General features: G+C 36.7%; 1 protein-coding gene and 1 pseudogene across 1 annotated transcript in view; both read left to right on the forward strand.

Moving 5' to 3' along the window:
• The window catches only part of SEC62 (SEC62 homolog, preprotein translocation factor), a 29218-nt gene extending 23926 nt beyond the window's left edge, over window positions 1–5292 (forward strand). The window contains exon 8 of the mRNA XM_047786206.1: window positions 3872–5292. Within this exon, the coding sequence (XP_047642162.1) occupies window positions 3872–4338 (467 nt within the window). The 3' untranslated portion in view covers window positions 4339–5292. The remainder of the gene's footprint in view (window positions 1–3871) is intronic.
• A 7408-nt stretch (window positions 5293–12700) lies between these two features.
• On the forward strand, window positions 12701–13695 carry LOC125112783 (DNA-directed RNA polymerases I, II, and III subunit RPABC5-like; annotated as a pseudogene).
• Window positions 13696–17832: the final 4137 nt, after the last annotated feature.

The following is a 17832-nucleotide window of genomic DNA, read 5'->3' on the forward strand; positions in this document are numbered from 1 at the left end:
TCCCAGGAGTTCCTGTCATGGCTCAGTGGTTAATGAATCCAACTAGGAATCATGAGGTTGCGGATTCGATCCCTGGCCTTGCTCAGTGGATTAAGGATCCAGCATTGCCGTGAGCTGTGGTGTAGGTTACAGATGTGGCTCGGATCCTGAGTTGCTGTGGCTGTGGCGTAGGCCGGTGGCTACAGCTCCAATTAAACCCCTAGCCTGGGAACCTCCATATGCTGCAGGTGCAGCCCTAGAAAAAAGACAAGTAAATAAAGAAATAAATATTCTCCCATATAGGGTAAAGTGGTCTAATTTAATTTTCCAGTTTGGGAAAGAAATAGGAATTTTTCTCAGCTTATCTAAAGCTGTTCAGTGATGATTTTTTAACTTTACATAAAATTGCTTGATCAATCTAGAGTTTATGTTGGTATGTAGTACTAAGTTCTTATTATTTTCCTCAAATGACACATCAGTTTTTCCAGCAAGACATAGTATCTCTTTATAAAAGTTTCTAAAAACACCCACGTTAGGAGTTCCTGTTGTGGCTCAGCAGAAACAAACCCAACTAGTATCCATGCGGGTTCAATCCCTGGCCTCACTCAGTGGGTTAAGGATCCCAAATTCCCATGAGCTGTGATGTAGGTTGCAGGTGCAGCTTGGATGGATCCCACTTTGCTGTGGCTGTGGTATAGGCCCTGAAGCTGCAGCTCCAATTAAACCCCTAGCCTGGGAACTTCTGTATTCCGTGTGCAGCCCTAAGAAGACAAAAAAAAAAAACCAAAAAACCACCCATGTTATTGACCTAATATCTGTTGTTAGAGGACACCCAAGTTGACCAAGCTTAGCTGAGCTGGGTGCATGTTATTTTGAGATTCTGTACCTCATAATGTAATAGATTCTTATGTTTATAAGCATTACTACTATAGTCATAAGCAATCTCCCTCTGCATATCCCTTCACCCTGGACAGCAAAGTGTCCTGAGTTGGTGCCATCATCCATGGACCCAGGAACTCATCCAGTATTTTTATTCAACTCATCATGTTTATGAGCCTCCTTTTTTTTTTTTTTTCCTGGGATCTCTGACTCTTAGTGAAGCCTTTTTTACCTACCTTCCAGTTTTTCCTTCCTCTCGCTTAGTCACCCTGAGAATGACCGCTGAAACTTCTGCATGTAGCACAGCACTTTGTAGGCCAAGGAATAATATCTAAGACTGTGAAACAGGTAACTAGAGGTAGTATACTACCTGCATCAAGAATAAGGAGCCATAAACTTTTATCTGCCTTTTAGTATCTTCTGGTTCCCAAATCCCTGAAAATGTTAAAGCTCTCTTCAGCAGAGGTTTGACTCCACTGAATAGAATTAACCCACTTGATTATCTTTTATTTAATCGCTTATTCATAGTAATTTATATTATCTTGTTTTGCTCTTTAAAGTATTATTTCTTCAATAGCGTTTTCTATAATTTTTCATTTTAAATATACTGTGGCTTTACGTAGCATTGTGCATTAAATGGTCCTGTGAATCAAATCAGAAAATAAACCAACAGTATTGTTGTTTTTCTTAGAAAATTCCAAATATACTTTCAGATGGTTTTGATCTGTACTCCAAATATAAATTGGGGATTTCTCTTATATTATCCCACTAAGTATTATATATTAGTCAAAATTATATTTGGTGCTACTTCAAAACTGTGTTAATAATACTGCCATTTAAAATAAGACCTTTGGCACTTTTCTAAATGTGTCACTTCTAGTGTAGAAACAGTATGACAATAGATATCACAGTAGTTTTCCCTTGACTCTTCCCCTTCTGTCACATAGAAAAAAACTGTTTAAAAAAAAAAAAGTTGGCATTCTGCTACATTTAGTTTATATATAAGGTGAGAATTTACATCTTATTTGCCATTTCAATATGGCTTTTTCTTGGATTCAAGGGAGGATTTCATATTATGGACTGTTTGTCTTATAACTGCTTAAAGCCTGTCATAATATCATAATTCCCTTTGGAGGAAAAAATATGCAGCCTCCTTAGATGTTTACGATTTCCTTTTATTAGTGGAGTTTATTCACTGATTTATTCCATAATCTCAAAGTTATTTGCCTTTTCTATTTGTACCATAAAAAATAATGATGTATATACAGTTTTTAGAATATTTATGTTCTTTTGTGAAAATAGAAATTATGGCTTTATTAAAGTCTAGGCAGCTGTAACCATTCCTTTTATCTATCCAAAGCAAAATAATGGAAGGAGCATAGATGAGTTTTTCTCAGGCTTTGTTTGAAAACAGTGATGTGATTATCTGTAAAGAAAACAAAAACTAAAATAAAACCAAAAAGCTTTAAAAAAGGGGAGCTCAGAGTTCCCGACGTGGCGACGTGGCGCAGTGGTTAACGAATCCGACTAGGAACCATGAGGTTCCCTGCCCTTGCTCAGTGGGTTAACGATCCGGTGTTGCCGTGAGCTGTGGTGTAGGTTGCAGACACGGCTCTGATCCCGTGTTGCTGTGGCTCTGGTGTAGGCCGGTGGCTACAGCTCGGATTGGTCCCCTAGCCTGGGAACCTCCATGTGTTGAGGGAGCAGCCCAAGAAATAGCAAAAAGACCAAAAAAAAAAAAAAAAAGGGAGGGAGCTCCCCTTGTGGGTGAATGGGTTAAGAACCCAACTAATATCCATGAGGATGTACTTCAATCCCAGGCTTCGCTGGATTAGGGATCTGGTGTTGCCTTGAGCTTTGGCATTGGGTCACAGATGGGGCTTATATCTGGCTTTTCTGCCCTGTGGCATAGGCTGTACCTACAGCTCCAATTCGACCTTAGCCTAGGAACTTCCATATGCTACAGATGTGGCCCAAATTAATTAATTAAATAAAACCAAAAACCTGTTATAATTGATTAGTTGATAATATAATCATCTTTAAAAAAAATAAAGCTCTATATATTAGGGTACATTGAGAGAAAACTGAAATATCGGGGTTTGTGATAGCTTATTACTATAAACTTTATTTAAAATTCTCAATTTTTTCCATTATCTAACCTCAGTTTTATCATATATTGCTCTAAAAGAGTAACCTCAAACCTGTTTGTTGATGCAGTCTGGCTTTCATTAGCGTTATATTGTTTCTTAATATTGGGAGAAGGTTGAAATAAGCAGAAATTATATACTTATTTAAGAAAATTGTAACTTTTAGGGAAATGTTCTCGTATTGTTCAATAATCTTTTTCCTTAGAAAGCTTATCCTTTAGATTCACGATTACAATTAGGGGCCCCCAGAAATGCTTTCATTTAGTTTAAAATCAAAAGGAATAATATGTGCACATACACAGTGAACCTGTGCAGGATTATATTAGTATTTATACCAATATGGTCATAAAAAGAATAATTTGTAATATTATTTTAATGGAGGAATTGCCTCACAAAGGCAGAAGTGCCTAGGGTTTAGGGAAATCATAGTACAGCCCTGCTTTCTTCTCTTTAAAGACTTCTTAAAGATATTCTTCATCCCTTACTTGCATTTATTTCCTTTTTCTTCTACCGTGGTCTCATGCAGACTTCATGGTCCAACCGGTAGCTGTGTTTATTGAACTGTAACATAGCAAAGTGTATAAATCATAAGTATATCCATGACGCGGCACCCAGATGAAAAAACATAAAAGTAATTTTTTGAAGGGCATTGTAGCATTATGCCCTCAAGTTCAGAGCAGAATGCTTTGTGCCTAGAATTATGTTGATAGCTGCTAAACTAGGATTCACTTGTTTATATTTAAGGTGCAAGTACTATGCAAATAATAAAATGCTGAATATTTTCTCTTTTTTTTTCATTAACAATTATTCCCTACTGTCTGTGTCAATGCTTGAATTACTCATTTAGAGAAATTTTTCTCCCACAGCTCGTTGCATTTTATTTCTCATCATTTGGCTCATAACTGGAGGAAGGCACCATTTTTGGTTCTTGCCAAATCTGACTGCTGATGTGGGCTTCATTGACTCCTTCAGGCCTCTTTACACACATGAATATAAAGGACCAAAAGCAGACTTAAAGAAAGATGAGAAGTCTGAAACCAAAAAGCAGCAGAAGTCTGACAGTGAAGAAAAGTCAGACAGTGAGAAAAAGGAAGATGAGGAGGGAAAAGTAGGACCAGGAAATCATGGAACAGAAGGCTCAGGTGGAGAACGGCATTCAGACACAGACAGTGACAGGAGGGAAGATGACCGATCCCAGCACAGTAGCGGAAATGGGAATGATTTTGAAATGATCACAAAAGAAGAACTGGAACAGCAAACAGATGGGGATTGTGAAGAGGAGGAAGAAGACAATGATGGAGAAACAAGTAAATCCTCACGTGAAAAATCATAATCTGACTAATTTGGGGACTAAACAAGTGCAAGAGGTTGGATTTTCCATGTTGGCTTATCATCATAATGTACACATGACATTTGTAGCATTCTTTAAATCCATTACCGAAATGGATTTGACATCTAAGCAATTATATTCAGTCCTTCATTTCATATAATACTATTATTGGTACAGTCTAAAGCCATTTATAAGTTTTATCTATTTGATAATTTTACAATAAATAGTTGTCATTCATTTTGATAGTTATCAGAGATGCACTTTCCACAATGACATTTAGATTAATGGCATTTTTGATAGCTATTTGGCTTTTTACTGTTAGACTAATCAAAAGTAACTAAAAGGGATAAAAACAAATACCAACATTTCAGATTATGCATATTTATGTAGCCCTTTCACAGTTTCTTTGAGATGAAGTGCTTAAACTCATTTTTCTTAATAGTTAAGTTTTTGTTGATTATAAAATTATACCAGAAAATTTCTAAGATCCGGAGTTAGCAGGGTTCACAAGCCTTTTGTGGAAACAAGCCAACTAGTCATAATGCAACATCACTTTTAGTTTAGCTGCAAATTCTCCTTTTCCAACTTAGGAAATCCAAACTGATTTGTGCGTCTGATTCAGAGTAAGATGGTCATCTTCAACAGAGGAAGAAAGCAGCATTGGCTGGAAGGTGATAGCTCTTCTTCCCATTTCCCTGTCGTAAAGTAAAATGTATTCTGTACATAATTTACAAATAAACATTTTATTTTAATTGTTACTTATTATTTAGACATTTTCTCAACACTTAAAATTTGTAAAATTAAGACCATTTAAGGGTATGTTTTTTAGAGAAGTGGAAGTTTCAGTAACCTACAGAACTTCTGTGATCTTTCTACAGCAGCTTCAGTTTTGTGCCAACATTCCATGTATTTGAATATGAGTTAAATCAATCCTTATTAAATAAGAGCAAACTTAAAGTAGCTGTTTGTACGCCTTAATGTTCATTTTGATTTATCTTAAACCTCTACATTCAGAAACTGGGTACTGAATTATCATACCAGGAGAACTGCTATGAAAGATAATTTACTGTTCTAAAATATCAATTTAAAATAAAGAACATAAAGGAAAACATAAGAGAACCATTGGACTCTTTTAAACTAGTTTTGCAGTTTGATTTTGTCTTGCAAACCTTGGTCGCAAATCTTTAGGAAAAAAATCTTGTGTTTACTTATAAACATAGTCATTCCTTGGAGTTATACTCTTATAAAATGATAATATTAAATTATTTTCCTTCAGTCACAGAGCATTTTGCTTTGTAGTTGAAATAGATGGTGTGTGTAGGTCTTTATTTTTCCTTAGGCTATTTCCCATTTAAGTGTTAGACTAAAGAAGATGTTAAATTTTTTAATTGTGAAAAATACACTTTCTGTATAATGACACATTTTGTTAAACATGGCTTGTTTGCTTCTTTATAGTATTCCTTGTAAGTGGACAGAAATGTGGCTGTTTGATGTTAGTGCAGCTCTATCAAGGTTGCAGTCAACCAGTTTGTTTCCTCCTAACAAGTGTTCATTGATTTAAGTGCCTGGGTGTTTCCCCCTCAGATTTTCAGAGCTCTGCTGCTTTGTTTCCACAGTAAGGGATGCATAATTATAGCTTCTGAGCTTCTTAATCACCAGTAGCATTAAACCTATTTGGGAATATGATAATGGCACCAAAAGTGTTTTTCAAAAATAAAAATGATTTAAACTTTACTACTGTGATAATGCTTAGGCACTCAATATTTATCCTTAAGGTTCTTTATAACATATATATATATACTACATCTACCCTTTAAGACATTTGGAGCATGGCAGGAAAGTCAGATTCTTATTGATATGTGTGGATTCTTAAAGAATGTTAATACAAATTTTTATAAATTTTTGGTGGTCCCTGGGGAAAGTGTCATTCTTACTGTGGTTAGAAAGCCAGTCAGAAATTTCAGCTTTTACCATTCAAAGTTGTTTACTTTAAACAAACAGACCAAAAAAATCTAAAGGCTGCCACTATTATATTTCTCAGAATAATAGATGGCTGTCTTTGTTGACTAACATTAGATATTCTTTTGCCAGAACATGGAAAGCTGTTTACCTTAGTCAGTGGAATTGTGATTTAAAAAAAAAAGAAAGAAAAAAAGAAAAGAACTTCAGGTTTGCTATGCTACTATAAATAGAAGCATGAAGCTTCTAGGATTTATTGTGGAGTGGGTATAAAATAGCCTAACTAATACGTAGGATTGAATTAACCGAGTCCAGATTATAATAAAAATGCATTTGTAAATGTAAAGTCAATGTATTAAATAGATTGTTTCTCCTTTTCCCTCCCACTGATTTCTTTAATTTTCAAACTATGATGGCCTTCTAGATGACTTTAATTGAAATAATTTGAATTTAGCCAAATATTTTCAAAAAGTAATACATTTTAAAATATCGCATTGAAATTCGGCAGTGGTGATAGGTTTTCTCCTCCTATTGATTTTACATTACAAGTACCAGTTAGCTGCTAACTATAGAAAAATCATTGTGTCTTTTGTAAATCAAATTTTCTTTTTTGAATCGTTATGAGGAACTGGAAGGCAGCAAGTACAGCTGATTGTCATTATTCATGGTGGTTATGTTCTCTAAAGCCACCATATACTGAACATTTCTCCTAGGGGAAGTACTTGGGGCCATTCTGTGGACCTCTGGTCACGTTTTTATCAACTAATCAATACATAAAATTGTTTTAGTTGTCTTTCTGTCTTGTTGATTTACTAACATTGGACTCATGGTCATCAGCACCATAACTTCATCCCCAACCAAATCTTATCTAACACTTGCTTTCTCCATAAGGTCAACCACAGCTTTCTAATACTTAGGAACACTGGGCATCATGTCAGCATTGCATTTAGGGGCCATTTTGATCAACAAAATCACCAATAAAATGCAAAAGTGCAAAAAACAATACATTGGAGCAAAGGATACTTATTTAAAATATGACACCTGAACCAAGAACGCAGCATGTCACCTTGTCACCCTCAGTTTTTCACCACTCTAAGCATGACCATGAAAGTTTTAATAAGAAATAGGCAAATTTGCAAATAAGGAATATACAGGTAAGGAGGATTGAAGGTAGTTAACTATATTATAAAATTGTGACATACGTCTGCCTGATCCAAAGAGTAGAATTTATTCCTGGATCATACTGAAGCATTTCTGTAACACTTTAAATATCCACTCTGTGTAAAAGTAAATTCTAAGTTCCTAATTATATATAGCAGTTACTTTTCACTCTTTGTTTCAGCAGTATTTCAGGTTTTTTTGTTTTTTTTGTTTTTGTTTTTGTTTTGTTTTGTTTTTTGTCTATTCATTCAGCAGTAATACCAAGCACTTACAGTGGCCAGAATTCTAGACATAGCCGTGAATTTTTTAAAGGTTTGTCCTCTTGGGCCATTAAATAATGTTAAAAAGTGCAATAGTAGGGATTTGCCAAATGAGCTAGTTATGTCTACCCCTCCAGTTCTGCTCTACTGTCTGCCCCCAAGAGACTGATGAATGGACCACAGCAGTGCACTCCTTTGCTTCCTGGCTTCTGGGTGGATTTGGCTAAGGAATGTCCTGGTTGGAGATCAGAAAATGGTCAGGGCACTCTGGCCGGAAATCGGAGCATGGTCAGAGTACCTCGGCTCTCCCCCAGTGAGTTGTTTGAATAAAGTTCACCACTTTCTCCAAACTTCACACCTCTCCTTCAAGTTGCCACTCCTTGTTCTCTTCTCATCTGGCCAAGGGATGTAATGTCAGCCCTGCTGCTCCTAGCCTGGAGTTTTTGAAGTTACTGTGCTTCCTCTTGTGGCTCATTGTATAGTATCCCCTCAAAAGTATCTTGATTTAAGAATCAGAATCGTCTGTTTCCTGTGGAAACCAAGACCAGTAAACAAGGAGAATTTCCTGGAGAACAGTTCTGAAGAAGAGTTTACTTCTTTGACAGATCCTTGTCACCAAACAGTTTTAGAAAGGACCTCACATCCTAAGGGTTTTGGTAACCAAAATCCTAGTTGATAATCCATGCAGATAATCACACAAAGAAATGAATTTGTCTTCTTTAGCAAGCTCTTAAGCCAATGTCTGCAGCATTTAGTTAAAAGTTTTGAGTAGGTCCAAACGTGTTTACTGCACTTTTCCAACCTAGACCAGAGACCCTTTGACACTAAAGTAATTTGCATAGCTTTTCCATTCAGATAAAATTTTCCATCAGGGCATCTTTTCTGAAGTTTAGGATTGTCTGAAAGGCCCATAATCTCTATCTCAGTGTGGTGCTAGAAAGAGCAGGATTGGCTAAATTTCTCTAAAGTCAGATTATCACATCTCATCTTGTTTTAAGTGAATGCCTAGATTATTTGTGCCATGGATCCTTTCTCAGAATAATGTCTTTAAGTGCAGAAAAAAATGCATAAGATTACAAAGAAACCAATTCCGTTGAAGTATAAGTTTTCAAAATATATAAGTGTGTGATAAAGTAATATATGCATTCATTTAATAACTGGATCTAGCAGAGAGTTTAGTAACAGTTTTGACATTGAAATAGATGGACAGTATATTGAGATCTTTGCAACAGCTGTAACTGATACGAAAAGACCTGATCTCTGTCATTCACAAAGTCACTGTACTGCCTAAAACAACTCTGGATTATTTTATGCATTTTTTATAATCAAAGGAAATACTAAGTTTCAGTTATAATCTAATAAAAAAAATTATTTTTTTTTCCCATCCAAGTTCATATCCTCAGTTCTTTCAAGTTCCTTAGAGGTCTGTGGTCTCCAGTTTAAAAACCCTTTACCAAGCTAATCAGATACACTGATACCAAGTGGGAATGTAACATTATGTTCAAAGGCCAATGATACTTACTTAGCATAATTTAGTTTTTAATGTTTTTCACATCTCCTGTCTGCTTCCTTAAAACATATTTGGCAAGTTCCATGTGTTGTGTGAGGTTTTATTTGAAATAGCTTGTATCTTATTCCTATACAAAAATCTAAGATTTTTTTGTAGGAACTTTTTTTTGATAGAGGATTTTTTATTTTTATTTTTATTTTCATTATTCTAGGAGGTGGATCAAACAAGATATTGCTGTGATTTAGGTCAAAGAGTGTTCTGCCTATATTTTCCTCTAGGGGTTTTATAATATCTGGCCTTACATTTAGGTTCTTAATCCATTTTAAGCTTATTTTTGTATATGGTGTTAGAGAGTTTTCTAATTTCATTCTTTTTCAATTAGCTGTCCAGTTTTCCCAGCACCACTCATTTAATAGACACTTTTTTCCATTGTATAGTCTTGCCTCCTTTGTCATAGATTAGTTGACCATAGATATGTGATTTTATTTCTGGGCTTTCTATCCTGTTCCACCGAGCTATATTTCTGTTTTTGTGCCAGTATCATACTATTTTGATTACTGTAGCTTTGTGGTATAGACTGAGATCAGGGAGCCTGATTCCTCGAGTTCCATTTTTCTTTTTCAATATTGCTTTGGCTATTTGGGGTCTTTTGTGTGTCCATAGAAATTTTAAAATATTTTGTTCTAGTTTTGTGAAGATTGTCATTAGTAACTTAATAGGGTTTGTGCTGAATCTGTAGATTGCTTTGGGCAGTATTGTAGATTTTGACAATATCAATTCTTCTAATCCAAGAGCATGGTATACCTTTCCATCTGTTTGTGTCATCTTTGATTTCTTTCATCAGCATCTTATCGTTTTCAGTGTACAGGTCTTTCGTCTCTTTAGACTGATTTATTCCTAGATATTTTTTACTTTTTGATGAGGTGGTAGATGGGGTTGTTTCCCTAATTTCTCTTTCAGATCTTTCATTGTTAGTATCTAGAAATGCAACAGATTTCTGTGTATTACTTTTGTATTTTGCAACTTATCTGAATTCACTGGTGAGCTCTAACGGTTTTCTGGTAGTGTCTTTGGGATTTTCCATGTCATCTGCAAACAATGATAGTTTTACTTCTTTTCCAATTTTGATTCCTTTTACTTTTTTTTTTTCTCCTCTGATTGCTGTGGCTAGGACTTCCAAAACTATGTTGAATAACAGCGGGAGAGTGGATATCCTTGTCTTGTTCCTGATCTTAGTGGAAATGCTTTCAGCTTTTCACAGTTGAGAATGATGTTAGCTGTGGGTTTGTCATACATGGCTTTTATTATGTTGAGGTAGGTTCCCTCTCTGCTACTTTCTAGAGAGTTTTTAACAAAAATGGATCTTTTGTAGTTCCCGTTGTGGCTCAGCAGGTTACAAGCCCAACTAGTATCCATGAGAACGCAGGTTTGATCCCTGGCCTCGCTCGGTGGGTTAAGGATACAGTGTTGCCATGAGCTGTGGTGTAGGTTGCAGTTGTAGCTCAGATCCCATGTGGCTGTGCTGTAGGCTGACAGCTTCAGCTCTGATTCAACCCCTAGCCTAGGAACTTCCTTAGGTGCAGCCGTAAAAAAAAAGAGAAAAAAAAAAAAAGAAATGGATGTTGAATTTTGTCAAAAGCTTTTCTGCATCTGTTGAGATTATCATGTGGTTGTTATTCTTTAGTTTGTCGATGTGGTATATCACACTGATTGCTTCAAGGATATTGAGGGATCCTTGCATCCTTGTGATAAATCTCACTTGATCATGGTATATGATCCTTTTAATTTATTGCTGGATTTGGTTTGCTAATATTTGTTGTGGATTTTTGCATCTATCCTCTTCAGTGATATTGGCTTGTAATTTCTTTTTTTGTGTTATCTTTGTCTGGTTTTGGTATCAGGGTAATTGTGGCCTCATAGAATGAGCCTGGGAGTGTTCCTTCCTCTGCAAATTTTTTGGAAGAGTTTCAGAAGGATAGGTGTTAACTCTTCTCTGAATGTTTGATTGAATTTGCCTGCGAACCCATCTGGTCCTGGACTTTTGTTTTTCTGGAAATTTTATTTTATTTATTTATTTATTTATTTTTGTTATTTCTTTGGGCCGCTTCCACGGCATATGGAGGTTCCCAGGCTAGGGGTCTAATCAGAGCTGTAGCCACCGGCCTACGCTAGAGCCACAGCAACGCAGGATCCGAGCTGCGTCTGCAACCTACACCACAGCTCATGGCAACGCCGGATTGTTAACCCACTGAGCAAGGGCAGAGACCAAACCCGCAACCTCATGGTTCCTAGTCAGATTCGTTAACCACTGCGCCACGACGGGAACTCCCTGTTTTTTCTGGAAATTTTAAAATCACAGTTTCAATTTCAGTACTTGTGATTCGTCTATTCATATTTTCTATTTCTTCCTGGTTTAGTCTTGGAAGGTTGTACCCTTGTACGAATTTGTCCATTTCTTCTAGATTGTCTATTTTATTGGCATATAGTTGCTGGTTGTAGTCTCTTATAATTCTTTGTATTTCTGTGGTATCAGCTCTAACTTCCTTTTCGTGTTTAAATTTATTGATTTGAGTTCTCTCCTTTTTTTTTTTTTTCCCCCTGATGTGGCTGGCTAAAGTTTTGTCAACTTAGTTGACCTTTCGAAGAACCAACTTTTGGTGTCATTGATCTTCTCTGCTGTTTTCTTTGTCTCTATTTCATTTATTTCTTCTCTGATCTTTATGGTTTCTTTCCTTCTTTTAACTTTTGGCTTTGTTCTTCCTTCTCTAGTTTCTTTAGGTGTAAAGTTAGGTTGTTTGAGATTTTTCTCGTTTCCTAGGATAAGATTCTATTGCTATAAACTTCCATCTCAGAACTGCTTTTGCTAGTCCCATAGGTTTTGGATCATTGTATCTTTGTTGTTTTTGTCTGTAGTATCTATTGATTTCCTCTTTAATTTCTTCAGTGATCCATTGTTTGTTTAGTAGCATATTATTTAGCTTCCAGGTATTTGTGTAGAAACTTTTTAAATGGAGGAAGGAAGCTAGGCAAGATCTTATCCATACTGAGATTATCTTTCATTCATTCAATAAGCATTTGTGGGGCAATTACTATTTGCCATGCATTGTGCAATCACTGAACTCAAGGAGCTAGTTTAGTGAAAGAGAGACAAATACTTAGGCAAGCAGTGTAGTGTAATGTCAGGAGTATCTATGACACACTTACGGGATCCTATAAATTAGTACTCAGCCCAGATAGGGTAGATCAGGAAAGACTTCCCATAGAAGTATTGTGAACTAGATCTTAAAGGATGAGTTGGCATAAGTAAAGAATAATGGAAAGCTCTTTGCGGCCAGTGCTGTGACATGTACAAAATAAGAACAACAGACTGAGTCTGAAAGTGGTTCAGGCACAGCTGGGAAAGAAAGTTTGGAGAATTGTGGAGGATTGGCTGGTGGTGGTACAGCCTTCAGGACAAGCCAGCTGCCAGGCTGCCATGATCTTACCTGTGCACTGATTCACCTGTAACAAGTTCATTGGCAACAAATGGGAAGCTTACCTGAGGCTGCTGCAGGCCAAATACACCCAGGAGGATGCCCTGCATGTACTGGGCCTGAAGCACTACAGGGCTGCATGCTGCTGGCCCACATAGACCTGACAAAGAAGCTGCTCAGTTATGCACCCCTAAAGAAATGATGGTGCTGGAGCCCAATCATGGTTTGCTTAAAACCTCCTCCTTTGAAGAACACTCCTTCTCTTTCTGTAGTCTCCTCATTCCATTCTAGGGTGGCATGGAAGAGCACATGACCCAACCCAGAACAATTCAAGTCCTCTCTCTTCAAGATCAAGAGTTCTAAGGATCAGGTGGGCCTGTAAATGCCAAAAGCTATGTTTCCTTACAGGTGGACCAAGCCTGCCTGCAAATAAAACCTATGTGAAAAAAGCAGAACCAGGAAAGATAAGACATAATGCCATTTGCAATTCCTAGATCTAGCTCTGCCTAGAGCCAACCCTGAATTTTATCAGTTACACGAACAAACAAATTCCTCATTTTTCCTTAAGCTATTTTGTGAGGCTTCTGTCACTTGGAACTGAGAGATGACTTACATAGGCTAATAAGTCTGAACAGTGACATGGTAATACCTTTGGAGAAAATTAACTCAAAGCGAGGAAGTGCCCTAAGTTGCATCTTAGACTACACTAACCACATGGAAATGGGCTGAGGAGGGGGCAAGTCTAGCACAAAGGAGATGTGGCTGTTGGAATGACCATCAAATTCTCTGAATATTTCTAAGTTCTTAAATGTATATGTTCTAAGCACAACTTCCCTCTTGTTTTTAAATAATCAAATTATTTTCTTATTACAGCAAATTCAGAAAATACTTAAAAGCAAAAATAAGGCAACAGAAAATCCCCAAATCTACCCTCCAGAAAGAACCACTGTTGAAACTTATGTTTATACTTCTAAACTCATGTGTGTGACTATCTATCTGCGTGTTCACTTAGGTGAGAAAATGTATTAAATAAATGAGGTAATACCAGCTATACCATGCACCTGGAGTATACAAAAATTGCTGATCTGGAAAAAAGAACATGTTGTATGAAACTACAGACTTAACATTTTTCCCAGAACCACAAATCATTGAGCAGCTTATGATTTTGAATCGTATTTCTTCTCATCAACTTCAGGCTTCGAAATGTGAACTTCATGTTAACCTGAGACTAACTAAGTACATGCCAAATGCATGTTACAAAGATGTCACATTACACTGTTCTTTGGTTTTTTTGGTTTTTGTTTTTTAATTTTTTTATTATTCAATGAATTTATCACAATCCAATTTCATAGGATTTCCATCCCACAACCCAAGCACATCCCCAACCCCCCAAACTGTCTCCTCTGGAGACCAAAAGTTTTTCAATGTCTGCGAGTCAGCATCTGTTCTGCAAAGCAGTTCAGTCTGGCCTTTTTTCAGATTCCACATGTAAGTGAAAGCATTTGATGTTGGTGTCTCGTTGTATAGATGACTTCACTTAGCATGATAATTTCTAGGTCCATCCATGTTGCTAACAATGCTGGTATTTCGTTCCTTTTAAAGGCTGAGTAATATTCCATTGTGTATATGTACCACCTCTTCTTGATGCACTCCTCTGTTGATGGACATTTAGGTTGTTTCCATGTCCTGGCTATTGAAAATAGTGCTGTAGTGAACATCGGAGTCCATGTGTCTTTGCAAGTCATGGTTTTCTCTGGATAGATGCCCAGGATTGGGACTGCTGGATCAAACAATAGTTCTATGTTTAGTTTTCTGAGGAATCTCCATACTGTTTTCCACAGTGGTTGCACCAACTTACAATCCCACCAACAGTATACTAGGGTTCCTTTTCCTCCACATCCTCTCCAGCACTTACTATTTGTAGACTTTTTGATGCTGGCCATTCTGGCTTGTGTAAGGTAAGTACCTCATCGTGGCTTTGATTTGCATTTCTCTAATAATGAGTGATGTTGAACATCTTTTGTGTTTTTTGGCCATCTGTATGTCTTCTTTGGAGAACTGTCTATTTAGATCTTAAGCCCATTTTTGGATGGGGTTATTTGTTTTTTTTGGTATGGAGCTACAGAAGGTGTGTATAAATTTTGGAGATTAATCCCTTGTCAGTCGATTCATTTGCAAAGATTTTCTCCCATTCTGTGGGTTGCCTTTTTGTTTTGTTTAGGGTTTCCTTTGCTGTGCAGAAACTTTGAAGTTTGATTAGGTCCCATTTGTTTATTTTTGTTTTTACTGTCAGTACTCTAAGAGGTGGATCTGAGAAGGTGTTGCTGTTGTTTATGTCAGAGAGTGTTTGGGCTATGTTTTCCTTTAAGAGTTTGATAGTGTCTGGTCTTGTATCTAGGTCTTTAATCCATTTGGAGTTTATTTTTGTGTATGGTGTTAGGGAATGTTCTAATTTCATTCTTTTGCATGTGGCTGTCCAGTTTTCCCAGCACCACTTATTGAACAAGCTGTCCTTTCTCCATTGTATATTCTTGCCTCCTTTGTCGTAGATGAGTTGGCTGTAGGTGCATAGGTTTAATTCTGGGCTTTCTGTCCTGTTCCACTGATCTATAGTTCTGTCTTTGTGCCAGTACCATACAGTTTTGATGAGTGTTGCTTTGTAGTATAGTCTGAAGTCTGGGAGCCTGATTCCTCCAGCTCCATTTTTCTTTTCCAGGATGTCTTTGGCTATTCTGGGCCTTTTGTGCTTCCTAACAAACTTTAAAATATTTTGTTCGAGTTCTGTGAAAAATGTCCTTGGTAATTTGATAGGGATTGCACTGACTCTGTAGATTGCCTTAGGTGGTATAGTCATTTTGATAATATTGACTCTTCCAATCCAAGAGCATGTATGTCTTTCCATCTATTTGTGTCATGTTTGATTTCTTTCATCAGTGGCTTGTAGTTTTCAGAGTACAGGTCTTTTGTCTCTTTAGGTAGGTTTACTCCTAGGTATTTTATTCTTTTGGATGGTAAGCAATGGCACATGGGATTGCTTCCCTAATATTTCTTTCTGATCTTTTATTGTTCACATATAGAAATGCCATCAATTTCTCTGTATTAATTTTGTATTCTGTGACTTTGCCAAATTCGTGGATGAGCTCCAGCAGTTTTCTGGTGGAGTCTTTAGGATTCTCTAGGTATAGTATCATGTCATCTGCAAATAGGGATAGTTTTACTTCTTCCTTTCCAGTTTGGATTCCTTTTATTTCTTTTACTTCTCTGATTGCTGTGTCTAGGACTTCCAAAACTATGTTGAAGAGTAGTGGTGAGAGCAGACATCCTTGTCTTTTTCTGATCTCAGTGGGAATTCTTTCAGCTTTTCACCATTGAGAATGATGTTTGCTGTGGGTTTGTCATATATGCCCTTTATCATGTTGAGGCAGGTTCCCGTTATGCCCACTTTCTGAAGGGTTTTTATCAGAAATGGGTGTTGGATTTTGTCAAAGGCTTTTTCTGTGTCTATTGAGAGGATCATATGGTTTTTATTCTTCAGTTTGTTAATGTGGTGTATCACACTGATGGATTTGCAGATATTGAAGAACCCTTGCATCCCTGGGATAAATCCCACTTGATCATGATGTACAATCCTTTTAATGTATTGTTGGATGTGGTTTGCTAGGATTTTGTTGAGGATTTTTGCATCGATGTTCATCAGTGAAGTTGGCCTGTAGTTTTCTTTTTTTGTGGTATCTTTGTCTGGTTTTGGCACCAGGGTGATGGTAGCCTCATAGAATGAGTTTGGGAGTATCCCTTCCTCTGCAGTTTTTTGAAGTAGTTTCAGAAGAAGAAGTGTTAGCTCTTCTCTAAATGTTTGATAGAATTCGCCTGTGAAGCCATCTGGTCTTGGACTCTTGTTTGTTGGAAGTTTGTGTTTTTTTTTTTTTTAATCACAGTTTCAATATCAGTTCTTGTGACTGGTCCATTCATCTTTTCTATTTCATCTTGGTTTAGCCTTGGAAGATTGTACTTTTCTAAGAATTTGTCCATTTCTTCTAGGTTTTCCATTTTATTGGCATATAGTTGCATATAGTAGTCTCTTATGATCCTTTGTATTTCTGTGATGTCCATTGTTACTTCTCCTTTTTCATTTCTAATTTTATTGATTTGAATCCTCTCTCTTTTTTTCTTGATAAGTCTGGCTAGGGGTTTATCAATATTGTTGATCTTTTCAAAGAATCCACTTTTCGTTTCATCGGTCTTTTTTATGGTTTTCTTTGTTTCTGTTTCATTGATTTCTGCTTTGATCTTTATGTTTTCTTTCCTTCTACTAACTTTAGGTCTTGTCTGTTCTCTCTTGAGCTGCTTTAGATGTAAAGTTAGCTTGTTTAGTTGAGCTTTTTCTTGTTTTCTGAGGTGGGCTTGTATTGCTATAAACTTCCCTCTTAGAACAGCTTTGGCTGCATCCCATAGGTTTTGGAGTGTCATATTTTTGTTGTCATTTGCTTCTAGGTATTTTTTAATTTCTTCTTTGATTTCTTCAGTGATCCATTGGTCGTTTAGTAGCATGTTGTTGAGTCTCCACGTGTTTGTGTTTTTGGCAGTTTTTTTCTTGTTGTGGAATTTCAGTCGTGTAGTGTTGTGGTCAGAAAAGATGCTTGATATGATTTCAATTTTCTCAAAGTTACCAAGGTTGGATTTGTAGCCCAGGATGTGATCAATCTTAGAGGATGTTCCATGTGCACTTGAGAAGAATGTGTATTGCTTTGCTTTTACATGGAATGTCCTATAAATATCTATTAAGTCCATCTGATCTAATGCTTCATTCAGGGCCTGTGTTTCCTTATTGATTTTCTGTCTGGAGGTTCTGTCCATTGCTGTAAGTGGGGTGTTAACATCCCCCACTACTATTGTGTTATTGTTCATTTGTCCTTTTAAGGTTGTTAGCAGTTGCCTTATATATTGTGGTGAACCTATGTTGGGTGCATAGATATTTAAAATTGTTGTATCTTCTTCTTGGATTGATCATTTGATCATTATGTAATGACCTTCTTTGTCCCTTAAAATATTCTTCATTTAAAAGTCTATTTTGTCTGAAATGAGTATTGCTACTCCAGCTTTCTTTTGATCCCCGTTTGCATGGACTATTTTCTTC

Source organism: Phacochoerus africanus, chromosome 1, assembly GCF_016906955.1.
Source record: "Phacochoerus africanus isolate WHEZ1 chromosome 1, ROS_Pafr_v1, whole genome shotgun sequence".
Taxonomy (NCBI): domain Eukaryota; kingdom Metazoa; phylum Chordata; class Mammalia; order Artiodactyla; family Suidae; genus Phacochoerus; species Phacochoerus africanus.